Source organism: Vipera ursinii (genome assembly GCF_947247035.1).
Source record: "Vipera ursinii genome assembly, chromosome: 6".
NCBI classification, from domain to species: Eukaryota; Metazoa; Chordata; class Lepidosauria; order Squamata; family Viperidae; genus Vipera; species Vipera ursinii.
The window spans coordinates 56,654,850-56,668,749 of NC_139515.1; the positions used below are offsets into that span (position 1 = coordinate 56,654,850).

The 13,900-nt window shown below is 37.4% G+C and overlaps 1 protein-coding gene across 1 annotated transcript in view; it reads left to right on the forward strand.

The window, feature by feature from the left end:
• The window catches only part of ANO4 (anoctamin 4), a gene marked incomplete at both ends in the record, with an annotated part of 108,193 nt that overhangs the window by 85,017 nt on the left and 9,276 nt on the right, over positions 1-13,900 (forward strand). Inside the window, 6 exons of the mRNA XM_083365360.1 lie at positions 1,724-1,888; positions 2,320-2,356; positions 4,234-4,345; positions 9,140-9,197; positions 10,874-10,971; positions 13,454-13,596. Coding sequence (XP_083221486.1) covers positions 1,724-1,888; positions 2,320-2,356; positions 4,234-4,345; positions 9,140-9,197; positions 10,874-10,971; positions 13,454-13,596 — 613 coding nt within the window. The remainder of the gene's footprint in view (positions 1-1,723; positions 1,889-2,319; positions 2,357-4,233; positions 4,346-9,139; positions 9,198-10,873; positions 10,972-13,453; positions 13,597-13,900) is intronic.

A 13,900-nucleotide genomic window follows, 5' to 3' on the forward strand; every position in this document is an offset into this window, starting at 1 on the left:
GATTCTATATTTTTAAAAAAATTAAAGACTACTCCACAATTCAAGCTAATATTGAATGCAAAATCAGATCTACTTTTTCTTAGAGTAGAATTATGTATTCTGTGAACTGACCATCAGCTTAACACTTATATCAGACATGTCAAACTTGCAACGTCACGTGACATCACACAACATATTGGGACAGTTTTGCCATTGCCGGCAATGGGGTGGGCGCAACTTCCGTGTGACGTGTCCGGTCAGCGGGCCAGCAGTTTGACATCCCTGACTTATATAAATGAGTGTTGGCTGGGATGAGGGGCAGGGTGGGACAAATGAAAACACATGGGTAATGACATAATCACATAATGATTATGGTTTTGTGTCAAGGTATCTAATACAAATAATAACAGCATTCACGCCATGGCATTATCACACTTCATGTCATCTTAGTTTCCTGCAGATACCACTGCAGGACAATTGCTTGCATAAGGTGATTATAGTGGTTGTGGTACAGAGGTCTCCTCTTGAATGTGCTTATGTGAAGTGGAAGAAAACCTTATGCCTATAATAGCTTTAGATTTCCAAACAATAAACTATTGTTTTATAGTTTTTATTTTGACTATTATTTATATGAGCTTAACTTTAATTATGTTATAAAAATAATTGATAGCCTGAAAATGATTCTTTAGCATTTGACTCAAGGTTAATTAAATGTTTAATTAGTTTAAAACTTATTATTTGTTGAAAAGTATTTTTCAGATATTGAAAATGTGTTTCAAACAGCTGAACTTCATTTTATAGGGGTCATTAAGTATTAAAATAAATGCAACCAGCATTTATTTTATAATACAGGGAATTGAATGTTACTGTGTGGTTGCTGTTGTATAAGAACAAAGTGCATTTCAAAATTCAAGGGATTATTAAAGCAGTTATTAGGTGCTTTCATTTGGCTTTCATTTGCTTCTTATCAATTTAGAAGTGAAGCTCAGCAAATTTTTATCTCCTTTATTTTCAATAATATCTAACAAATAAGTGCTTCAATATCTATGGATCCCAAAGCATTCCATAATTATTCTATGCTGAGACTACTCCAGAAATTGGATATACATATTTATGGTAATAGCCATTGCTTCCTTCTCTCAATTCTCATCTGAGACTGGCTTTTTTTTTTACTGTTACAGATCAGTGTTAATTGACTTTTCTGAGAGGAACAGTTCATCACAATAGGTTCTGTTCTTGTAATAAAATCTCACTTCAGTAGAGCAATTAAGTAAATTTCTTTATCTGTTTTAATCAGAGCAGCAATTAAGAAACTATTAGTTTAATTGCTTTTCTGAACCTCAGCCTAACTGAATCCTTTAGAGGAAAACTAGAGAAAACTGCCAGCCCTTGGATATGATGCCAGGTTGAATAACTTCACTGAGAAGTGAAAACTTACAGAATATAAAGTCCTCCAAGCATGAAATTTTACCTTCTGAAAATTAAATTGCATAATTGACCCTGTTAGTCTGACACTTGCGTCCTTGAATATTATTTCTTGTCAATACACTAATAATAGGAAGAGACCACATTAAAATGAGGAAGGAAATCAGGGACAAATGTCCCCTGCCTCATTTTTTTTAAGAAAATCAAAGTACATTTATAAATGACTTAATTGGATTTAGTGTTTAATTGTTAAGAGCTAATGTCCTGGTTGTAAGCTATACTGTATATTTTTTCTATCACTCCTTTCTCAATCCTTTAGATCTGTGTGGTGATCGCTGCTGTTTTTGGCATTGTTATTTATCGTGTTGTGACTGTCAGCACTTTTGCTGCCTTTAAATGGGCTTTAATCAAGAATAACTCTCAGGTTGCAACAACTGGGACTGCAGTGTGCATCAACTTTTGCATCATCATGCTGCTGAATGTTGTAAGGAAGCTTTCACACCTTGATTAATTTCAATCTGTGTTTAGGTTGTTTCTTAGTTGTAATCAGAATTCTGTAATAAGAAATAGCCTCCTCAAAATTATAGCACAACTTGTAGTATATGTTAATAAGTACAAAACATAAATAATTCAAGTCTCAAATATACCTTTCTCAAAGCACTGTCTCAGTTGATTTTAAATATAGATTTGTACAACTGCAAACCAATATTGAATATCCAAACTCAGTGGGATTCAAAATGCTCTAAGTAGCCCTCTAGGCATTTTTAAAAGAAAAGTCAGTAAGATTTTGCCTCTAAAGCTGTCATTATCACTGCTAGAATAGAGAAACAAGGAATGAAGGTAGTAAGCACATAATGTTCATCAAATCTGATTTATATATTAGTTTAAAATTATGTGCTTTTTCATTTTTTGCAGTTGCATGAAAAGGTTGCTCTTTTTCTGACAAATTTAGGTAAGTAATGAAAATGAAGTAATGATCATCATGCATCTTCATTTATTGCATAAATGGAGCTAATAGTATTCTGTATTATTTGTTTCCCTGTAAGTATGCATATGTATTTGTATGTGTGCATGTTTCCATCAAATTGACTTACTTTTCTCTATGCCAGTTTTCCCGTTCACCTAGTCGTCCATCCTACAGAGCAAGAATGCAAAGAAATAAGATACTTGTATAGTATATAATTTCTTGTTAGCAAAAGAGGTAACTGTATAATACAGTTTCATATGTATTAATTTTTTTGCACAAAACCTCTACTCACATTTTTAGAATGGATTGTAACTGACCTTTCTTGTCCTACACAGCATAAAATGGACTGTGGAAGCTAATTCTAAACTTTATTCTAAATCTATTTAAGAGCCATCGGAATGAGACAGACTTTGTAAAAAGTTGGAGTTGTTTTTGCTATTTCAAAAAGAGGTCTTTGATTCCAGATTGAAATTTCCCCTTTACTACATTAAACAATACACATGCTGCTTTATTTCTCAGAGTTCGTTTACAACCAAGTATGTATATGGCATGCCTTGCCTACTGTAACTAGGTGCTTGAATTTTTCAATTAGTATCTTTAAGATGTTTTAATGTTGTTTTTTCAGGCACTATTAATATGCAATAGGAAGGAAAGTTTCTCCAAACTAACTCCCTTTGAAACTTATTGTCCAGCATTTTATAATGTGTTCTGTCAGACTTTGGTACAAGAGGACCAAGTGCAAAAGATACCATATGGGACCAGACATTCTTTCTGTAAAACAGTGTTATTTTTTAGAACTCTGTTATAAGTAATCTGAGTAGAATGTTTATAATCTTAGTAGTCTTGCAAATGAAGGTAAATCTACATGTCCCAGGACAGTGTTGCCGGATGCAATCAGATTTACCACCAACTTATCAGATACTTAGGAGCCAAAGAAACAAAAATCAATGACTTCCTACCCAGCCATCAACACCCTAATTAAAAGCTATACACAATCGAGCACCTTATAAATAAAACATGTAGAATAGCCTAGTGCACATATTCTGGAGAGAGAGAGGTTATCTAATGATGGGCTGCAGCACAAGCCCAGAAGCTTAGAAGAATAAGCCTTTGGTCCCAATGACTGTCTCACGTAGGATCCTTAGTAGTTTTTCTTACTGTATCTATTTGTACTAGCTCCTATTCTAAAATTAGATCACATGGCCAAGTATGTGAAAGTCCTACTAGACATCAGTTCCTCCCACATCATCATATTTTCTCTCCTTAAAATAACAGAAATTTTAAAATTGGCCTCTTTGGGTCCTAAATACAATTGAGCTGTTGAGAATACTACATGAATCCATTGACTCACATCCCATTTCATGTCCATTGAGTAATGAGTTCATGTATGTTTGGCACTTTTAAAGGCCTGGAATGGTTTGAAGTCCAGATCTATCTCTGTTCGGTTATAAGCATCTCCAACTGGAAAACTGAAAGCAAGAAGCTTTCTCTACAGAGAGCAGGCAGAACCTGTGAGTTCCTGCTGGTGGATACTGTCTGCCTGCACTACCTATACTACTTATCCTGCAGGGTTTCTCAACCATGGAAATGTTAAGTTGTGTGAGTTCAATATTAAGAATTCCCTAGTCAGCCTTGCTGGCTGGAGAATTCTGGAAGTCCACACATCTTAACATTGCTAAAGTTGAGAAGTAATTTCTCAGAAACTAGGACTTTCCCTGAATATGGGCTGTATTATAAGCAAGATCTGTAACTATGTTTACCGGGACATTTCTAGCCTTGTAGGGTGCATGCAATTTCTCCAACTCCAGCATTCAAATTTCAGTAAATATCTTGATTACAATTTCCATTTTTTTTAATTACAGAGCAGCCTCGTACTGAATCTGAGTGGGAAAACAGCTTCACTTTAAAAATGTTTCTTTTCCAGTTTGTTAATCTGAACAGCTCTACCTTTTATATAGCATTTTTCCTTGGAAGGTAAGATTAATTAATAGGCTATTTGCCTCTTTGTAAAATTGTTGTTTATTTCAAATTAATGTTAAGTAAAAGGGACGCGGTGGCTCAGTGGGTTAGGATGCTGAGCTTGTCGATCAGAAGGTCGGCAGTTTGGTGGGTCGAATCCTGAGTGCCGCATAACAGAGTGAGCGCCTGTTACTCGTCCCAGCTTCTGCCAACCTAGCAGTTCGAAAGCACGTAAAAATGCAAGTAAAAAAATAGGGACCGCTCCGGTGGGAAGGTAACAGCGTTCCATGCGCCTTTGGCATCTAGTCATGCCGGCCACATGACCACGGAGACGTCCTCGGACAAGCGCTGGCTTTGAAACGGAGATGAGCACCAGCCCCTAGAGTCGGAAACGACTAGCACGCACGTGCAGGGGAACCTTTAGCTTTATCTTTTTATGCCTTAAGTAGTAGAATACAGGATGTCCCTCAAAGTTCCCACATATAGGTTAACTGTGATTACTAAAGGAACTTTTAGTGAGTCACATAGTTTAATATGTTCTGTATCTTTATGTATAATATCACATACATACAAACCTGCTATTCCCTTGTGGGTAAGCACTGTTACTGCAGCTGTAGAAAACCAGTAAGAAAGAGTAATGAAAGGTAGAACATAGGGGAAATATTACCACCCCATTCACTATATCTCTCCACAAATTCTATCTTTCTTTCACTATGTCCATATATTCTCATATATTGCCTTCTATTCAACAGCGTGATGAGCAGCATATAAATTTAATATTATATTAAATATTATATAATCATAATCATATATTATATGATTATCTTGACCCGTACCAATCGGGTTTCAGGCCCGGGTACAGCATGGAGACTGCATTGGTCGCGCTGATGAATGATTTCTGGTGGGCTCGGGACAGGGGTTGTTCCTCTGTCCTAGTCCTATTAGATCTCTCAGTGGCTTTTGATACCATCGACTATGGTATCCTGCTGCGACGTCTCAGGGGGTTGGGAGTGGGGGGCACTGTTTTGTGGTGGTTCTCCTCCTACCTCTTGGGCCATTCGCAGTCGTTGTTGACAGGAGGGCAGAGGTCCGCCCCAAGGTCTCTCGTTTGTGGAGTTCCTCAGGGGTCGGTCCTCTCTCCCCTCCTGTTCAATATCTATATAAACCTGCTGGGTAAGATCATTCGTGGTTTTGGGGTGGGGTATCATCAGTATGCCGATGATATCCAACTTTTTCTTTCCACCCCAAACCAACTCAGTGATGCCCTCGACGTGATGTCCCATTGCCTGGAGGTGGTTCGGGTTTGGATGGGGAGAAACAGGCTCCGACTCAATCCTGCCAAGACTGAGTGGCTGTGCATACAGGCATATCGAGTGAACCATTCTATTCCATCTTTAATGATGGGGGGTGAGGTGTTAGCCCCCGTCGATAGGGCTTGCAACTTGGGTGTCCTCCTGGAATCGCGGCTCAGCCTTGAAGATCATATAGGAGCCGTGACCATGGGGGCTTTTGCCCAGGTTCGCCTGGTGCGCCAGTTGCGGCCCTATCTGGACCGAGATGCCTTGCGCACAGTCACTCATGCGCTCGTGACCTCCCGGTTAGACTACTGCAATGCTCTCTACATGGGGCTGCCCTTGAGGACCACTCGGAGGCTTCAACTGGTGCAGAATGCAGCCGCGCGAGTTGTGATGGGGGCTTCCCGATACTCCCATATAACACCTCTGCTCCGCGAGCTGCATTGGCTTCCGGTTACCCTCCGGGTGAGATTCAAAGTGCTGGTGATGACCTATAAAGCTCTAAATGGCTTGGGTCTGGGATATCTGAGGGAACACCTGCTGCCAGCATCAAGTTCCCTTCGTCCTGTGCGCTCCCACAGGGAGGGCCTTCTCAGGGATTGCCGGCGGGCAACACCCAAGGAGAGGGCCTTCTCTGTGGGCGCACCTGCCCTCTGGAACCAGTTACCCGTAGAGCTTAGGACTGCCCCTGATTTTCTTTCGTTCCGCCGGGACCTGAAGACCTGGCTCTTTGAGCTTTCCGGCCAGGACTGAGGATTTTTTAAATTTTTTAACTTATTGTAGTTGGGTTTTTAATTAGAGTTATAGGGGTTTTAGATTTTAATTTAACGAAAATTTAATCTATTTTAATTGTTATTAATTTTTGTATTGTAATGTTGTTTTAATTGCCTTGTGAACCACCCTGGGTCCTATGGGAGAAGGGCGGTATATAAGTTTAATTAATAATAATAATAATAATAATAATAATAATAATAATAATAATAATAATAATAATAATAATAAAAAATTACATACCGTTTTTGTATTCCACAATATCACCCATTTTTCAGTATTCAGTCCACATTCATAAAGCATCATCTTCCCATCGTCCTGTGCGCCCCCACAGGAAGGGCCTTCTCAGGGTACCACCGGTTAATGAATGCCGGCGGGTTATTCCCAGGGGAAAGGCGTTCTCTGTGGGTGCGCCTGCCCTATGGAACCAACTACCCACAGAACTTAGGACTGCCCCCGACCTTCGCTCATTTTGCCGGGACCTGAAAACTTGGCTCTTCGATCTGTTTGGTCCAGACTGTGTGGTTGTTAATTTAACTGGGTTTTAGATTTACTCTTGGGTCTTGTATTTAATTTAATTGTTTTAATTGTTTTTAATTTTTTGTATTCATGGTTTTAACTTATTTATTTATTTATTTATTATGGGACTTATATGCCGCCCTATCTCCCAGAGGACTCAGGGCGGCTAACAACAATAAAAAACCAACAGTACAAAAGTTAAGAAAAAATTAAATAACAGCCCCAAATATTAATTACACAGTTAAAATTAAAACTTTTAAAAACCCATCATCAATCCAGGTCAGCCTGATGGAAAAAGAACGTCTTGAGGTCGCGGCGAAAGGACCAGAAGTCCGGGGCCATCCGAAGCTCAAGGGGGAGTTGATTCCAAAGGGCTGGCGCTCCCACAGAGAAGGCCCTCCCCCTGGGGGGTCGCCAGCCGACATTGTCTGGCCGACGGCACCCTGAGGAGGCCCTCTCTGTGTGAGCGCACTGGGCGATGGGAAGTCGTCCCCGGCAGCAGACGGTCCTGCAGATATCCCGGGCCTGTAAACCGCCCTGTAAACCGCCCCGAGTCCTACGGGAATAGGGCGGTATACAAATCCAATAAAATAAATAAAAATAAATAAATCTATTCATTCTTGATACTATCTGTTCTAAATTTACCATATATATCTTCATTAAATCTTTCCCACTGCGTTGATCTTCCTTTCAAATTTCTCCTCATACATTCAACTCACCAACTTTCTTACAATGAAATAGATGAAAGTATATTATAAGCAGCCATTTTCACTTCTTTTAATAAATGTACATTCCCTGCATACATGTCATGTATTGCCAGCATTTGTAAAACTTAAATCTCTCCATCCATTTTTCCATCTTTAATAAATACTAGCAACCTATAACCCCTTGGGCTATCATTTCAGAGATATTTCCTTACCAGATTCCTCAGTGCCTTCAACAATGGCAGACCTTCTAATGCACTGCCTTCAATGGAAAAGTTGGGATACATTCATTTCATACTGATAATAGCCCATGTTGAGCTGGATAGCATAGTCAAGCATCAGCACAGGGATTTTTTTAATGACATTTTCTAATGTTGTAAGTGTTTTAAGGTAATTTTATGTCATAATGCATTTTATAAAATTTGCCAGATTTTAATTCCACATGAATCATGGGTCCCAGATTTTGGACTCATTCTGTAAGTTAGTCCATCTGAGGTTTATATTCATCTACACTCTATACCACATTCCCACAGCACCCACCTCCCTATAGTCTGTACCACACCTACCTGCCTCCCCATTCATGTGGCTGCCTCTGATAACCTCTCACACAGTGTAGTGCTCTCCCAAAGTGGTCTCCCACTTGACCTTAGCTCTCACCTGCTATCCTGCTTGCCTGAATTCCAATTTTACCACATGATGGTCACGTGAAGTCTATTCTTAATGAGCCATGTGGTTCTTGAGTTATGGCAGCAACTGGGATTGCAGGGATTGTGATTGCTAAGCAATGTGGTCATGTGATATTGCACTTTTCATTTGCATCATTTAATGATGGAAGTTCCAGTCCCAATTGCCATCATAACCCAAGAACTACCTGTATTTGGAACAATACGTCACAAGCATAACTAGCCCAGTTTTATTCCAAGTGTGCTGAGGCTATTTTATGCAAGTTTAAATGCTATATTGCAATGCAGTGTATTGACAGTCCATCAGAATATTACACAATGTGGATAAAAAGAGGTATATAGATGTGCTAGTGGACCACTGCTTAAGTATGAGTTGGCAGTGTACTGCAACTATGAAAAGGCTTTTGTCTTTTAATACACTAACACACTAATCATTTGGAAGGTTCCACTTTTTAAATAAAATGTTTTGAGGATGTTTACAAACACCTGAAAACTATTAAATTTATCATTTGTTTGCAATATTAGCATGTGCTTTATCATGAATATTTTGATATGGCTAAGCTGAAATGGTTATCTATGAATCAAAACCAAGAACAAAATTATTGTTAGCCCACATCTTATTTTTATAGATAGAAAAAATAACCTTTATGTTACATCTAGATTCTTACGTAAACCTCAAAAATATTTTTAGAAAACAATTGGTACATTGTACATTGATGCAAATTTAATGCCTTTTTCCATGGAAAAATACAATTGTGCCTCTTTGATATTTTCCTCTTACATTCCTATTGTTTTGATCAAAAACATACCTGCATGATGACCTCTCCCATATTGAAGGTTTACAGGTCACCCTGGTGCCTACCTCAGACTGATAAACAGATGGAGACTAGAAGAAGTAAGTGCTTTATGTTAATATTGAAGCATATTGAAGAAAGTTTCAACATATACATTCTTAAGTTTGAACTACGTTATGCAGAAGGATCTGGAAGGATCTCATAATGTATAGTATCTAAAATATATCTAATGTACTAAAAATAATGTATGAAGAAATTAACAGTGCAATTTATTGGAAGTAATTGCTATTGAGTTAATGTGGCCTACTACAATATAAATGCATATAGAATTGTAAAAGGATGCATTGCATTTTAAATCCAATTACACAGTTGTTCAGAAAATAGTCCAATTTAACTTATAGGTATTATGCAGTTAGAGGAAGATCTGCACTATTATAATTTGCTATAATTTGTTTTTTATTATGTTCTTCATTTTTTATTTTGTGCATCATCTAGAGCCTCTGGAATGAGATGGTTTTATCAGGCAGGCAGGCAGGCAAACAGATCAGTAGGTAGGTGAATACTAAGCAGGATGTCCAAATATGCTTGCATTTTAAATCTAAAGTTAAATTCAGAAAACTACAAGTTTTGCTATTAACTAACATGGGAAAATCACAAATAACTATAATGCTTTTAATTGTCCTCTTGGAGTTAAGTTTCTTTAGCTCTTTTGATATGTGTGTCTGTGTGCATGTGCACGCATGCATGCGTGCATTGGGATACATGTTTCAGAATAATTGTTGCATTATTGCATAGTAAAGTTGCAATTCAATATAGAGACGGCTGCCTTAAGATAATTGCTATGTAATTTCTACTAAAACTATGATAATTGTACATACTATATGGTATAGAAACATATACTAGATGTTCTTGCAAGAGGAACACTGAGAATATGCACAGAGTTTTTGTTCAAATATTTAATTTGTGACCCTATGTTCTTTTATCTTGAACTGTTTTTGCATAGACATCTCCATCTCCTTCCAAGTTTTTTTCTATAGCAGCTGACAAGGCAAAAAGTTTACTGTACCCATTTGACTGATTACTACTGTTCATGCTTTGTCTGGCTTTGTGTTGTCCATGCTAGTAGGCAGATGTCAGTAAAGTTTAGGTTTTGAACACTCCCAGACTGACCGGTCTGTAGACCTCATTGCCCATTCTTCAGAAATCATTTTCCTAGCAGGTGAAAATGTGTGCCTGCACAGCTAATCATTAATAAGTCTGGGAAGTTTTTCAAACTTTACAGCCAATCAGTCATACAGATTAAAAACTGATTTCCTTGATTCCCCACTTCAATCCTCATAGCTTCTATTTATTAATGCCAATGTAAGACATCATCTAAAACTGGTATTCCCAGGGTCCAAAGCTCATATACTAGCCTCTCTGGCTCAAAAAAACCACACAAAACCCTCTATGAGTTATGAATCTCCCAACCTAGCACATGCACTTATTCACAAATTTAAATAGCAATATGTAAATTTTTCCTCCATAAATACCTTGGTCCAGTTTTGAACAGCAAGGTACAAGCAAAGAACATATTTAAGTACCCTTTTCTTAGTTTACTGAAAGTATTTGAAAGATGTATTTAATAAGGATGTAGTAAGGATACATACAAGGCTGAGTCCTGTGAAATGTGTATTGCCGGCTTCCTCAATATGAATTCTGGGATTTCCTTCCAATAATTCCCGGTCAGCATGGCTTAAACTTCCCTTTGTTCACTTGCTGCTTGCTTCTTCTGCAGTGCCACCCTAGTGGATGCCTTATTGATCTCTGTATGCAGATGGGTATTATAATGGTGCTAAAGCAGACTTGGAACAACTTCATGGAATTAGGCTACCCGTACGTATGTGCTTTTTAAAAATATACATATTAATGCTTGCTTATTGTAACATGTATAGAATACAGAAGCCGTGCTGACAGATACCTCCTGGGCAATGTAACCTATTCATTTGGAGATAATATTCTATTTATTCTGAAGAGATGTCAGATCCTTTATATCAGTGGTCCCCAACCTTTGCGGCTTGGTGGCCTGGCTGAGGTGGGGGAAAGGGGAACCGGGCCACGTAAGTGGTGGGCCAGTGCATGCCGCTCAACTCACACGAGTGGCGCGCCAATGTGCATGCACATGCAGCTTGACTCACGTATGTGCACCAGCCCGCCACTCTTATGAGTCAAGCAACACATGCGCCAGCCCACTACTCACACAGCCCGGTTGCAAATAGGCCACAGCCTGGTAATTGACCATAGCCGAGATTTGGGGACCCCTGCTTTATATAAATTGGAATAGTAATAATGAAAGGTTTCTGTATTACTAAATTAATTGTTATAACTGTATCATCACCCTGGAGTTTGAAAATCATCTTCTCTTTTTCATTCCTTAATACCGGTATATAGGCCAAACACCTTCTTGGTTTATTTGCATGTTCAAAGTTCTTTTGTTTAAGGGTGTTCAATTTATTCTGTAATTATCTAAACACATAGATAATAAGTTTGATTTAGAATGTTTATCTTTGAGGGTGATTTCTTTAATTCTTCTTTACTTTTAATTTCCTGTAAGATCTCCCAGATTTTTCCTGGTCTTTCTTTTTCAGTTTGCTTGCATTCCATACTCTTTTTATGTCTGTACCTTTGTTTATGTTTTTGTCAAACAATTCTGTTAACTTCTCTTTGACATCTTTACTGTCCAATCTTTCTGTAATAAAGTTTCATTAAGTGTCCATCTAAAGTTTGCTGATTTCTTTGTTAAAGTCAATTCAACTGGATTGTGATCAAGCAAAGTCTTTGAGGCCAGAGTAACTAATTTTTTTGAAATTCTTATGTCTATTTTGAAAATGATTGGTGAAAAATAGGTATATTCTCTAGAATTACAATTTTTTATCTCTAGATATTGACTAATGTTAAATTGTCTGCAAGAAGGACTTTGGCAATTTTCCTTGGGTAGTTTTGATTATTTTTTCAGATGCTCTATCGAATTGTGGAAACACCATAGCATTCCAGTTGCCTATCAGACACCAACTTTGGTACGGTAGAGTTAACATTAAGTCCATCACATGTTTGTAGAAAGTATTTCGATTGATTAGTGCATAAATTCCCAGCACACAGGTTTTTTGGCCATCTAGTTCCGTTTCTACCCTTTACATATCTATCATCCTGATCAGTTGTTATTAATTGTGGTTTTAATCGGGTTGATACATAGAGCTAAATTCATCTAATTTTTTGTAAAATAAATATTTTACTTTTTTTTCTAATATGTGTTTCCTAAAGACAAATTATATCCTTTTTTTAGATAGTGATTTTTTTTCCTGTGTGGGGGGAGTTGGCTCCATTTATATTCCAGATTAAGCATCTTATTACATAGTTGATGAACTGTTTTTGAAAGGTCCATGTCCATAGCCCTCAACTCATCATTTCTTCTTATTTCTTGCTAGTTATATACTTGTCTCTCAATTTGTTTCGGTCTTTTCTTCTTAATGCCTTTCTGGGTCTCTTGTAATTCATTTTTCTATTTTTCTATAAATTCTCTGGCCTTTTGCACAGTATTTAGTCTAAATCTCTTTTATTAAAGGGTAAAATCTATATCTTCTAATTTTTCCCAACAATATGAGTAGTTTTAATATTTCAGTCAGGAAAGAGTAGTCTTTTCACTTACATAGATTCTGATAGGAATGTCGTTCAAAATAATTACCTCTACATTGTTGAGCTTCAATTTGGATTTGAAATGACATTGGAGGATTTGTTCTCTTGTTACTTTCTTTAAAAAAAGTGCACCAACTCATCTCTTGGAGACTTTCTTATTGTCATGTAACAAGAGTTAATTCTATATATTTTGTCACATATGGAAAAATTTTGGAAATCTACTTGCCAAGCAAAGAAATCAGCCAGGGCTTGGGTCATCTTTTCCTGGATGTTTTCATCTGGGTCCTCCGGGTGTTAGCTCTAAGTCTTAAATTTTGATGAAGTTCTAACAGTGACAAGTTATAAAGCGCTCTCAAATTCTGTGCCCACAACGTGGATATGTTCTTATTCCATCCAGAGGAATTTTCAGCATCTGACTTGCTGAGAAGAGATTCAGCTTCAGACATTCATTGCTAGGTCCACCACATTGGAACATTTTTGGCAATCAGATTAGTATAGTGATTATTCCAATTTTTATTTTATACTTTAAGATGCGTATTTTAATTATGTTTCTGTTATGTGGCTATTTTTATTGGTATTGTGTGAAAATGAGTACCTCTATAAAAAACAAGTATATGGCAAAACTGTAAATGTTGAAATTTAAGTCATCTGTAAAGTATGTAAAAAATAATATTCACTTCTGCAGGATAATTCAGAACTGGTGGAGCAGACGAAAACTGCGGCAGGAGTATGGTTCACAGCAAAAAACAACTTTACCACAATGGGAAAAAGACTATAACTTGCTGCCTTTAAATGCCTATGGACTCTTTGATGAATACCTCGAAATGAGTATGAACAATTCTTTCTTTGTTGCCTGATTCTGGTGGTCCGATATAATAATATTGTGCTTTTTTAAAAATAACATCTTCCAAGATAGTGTTGCATCCATTCTTGTAAGGTTATAAAATTATTTTCAGAGAGATAACCATTTTGCAGCAAAAACATATCTCGTGCCACTGTGATTTAAATTTTGAGGCATCATAGATCTATAAGCGTAAATGAAATTAGATTAACCAGGCATGTTGACTCTAATAGCAGATACTATGCTTTCTAACATTTCAAACTATAGCAGAGACAAAGAGGAGGTACTGAA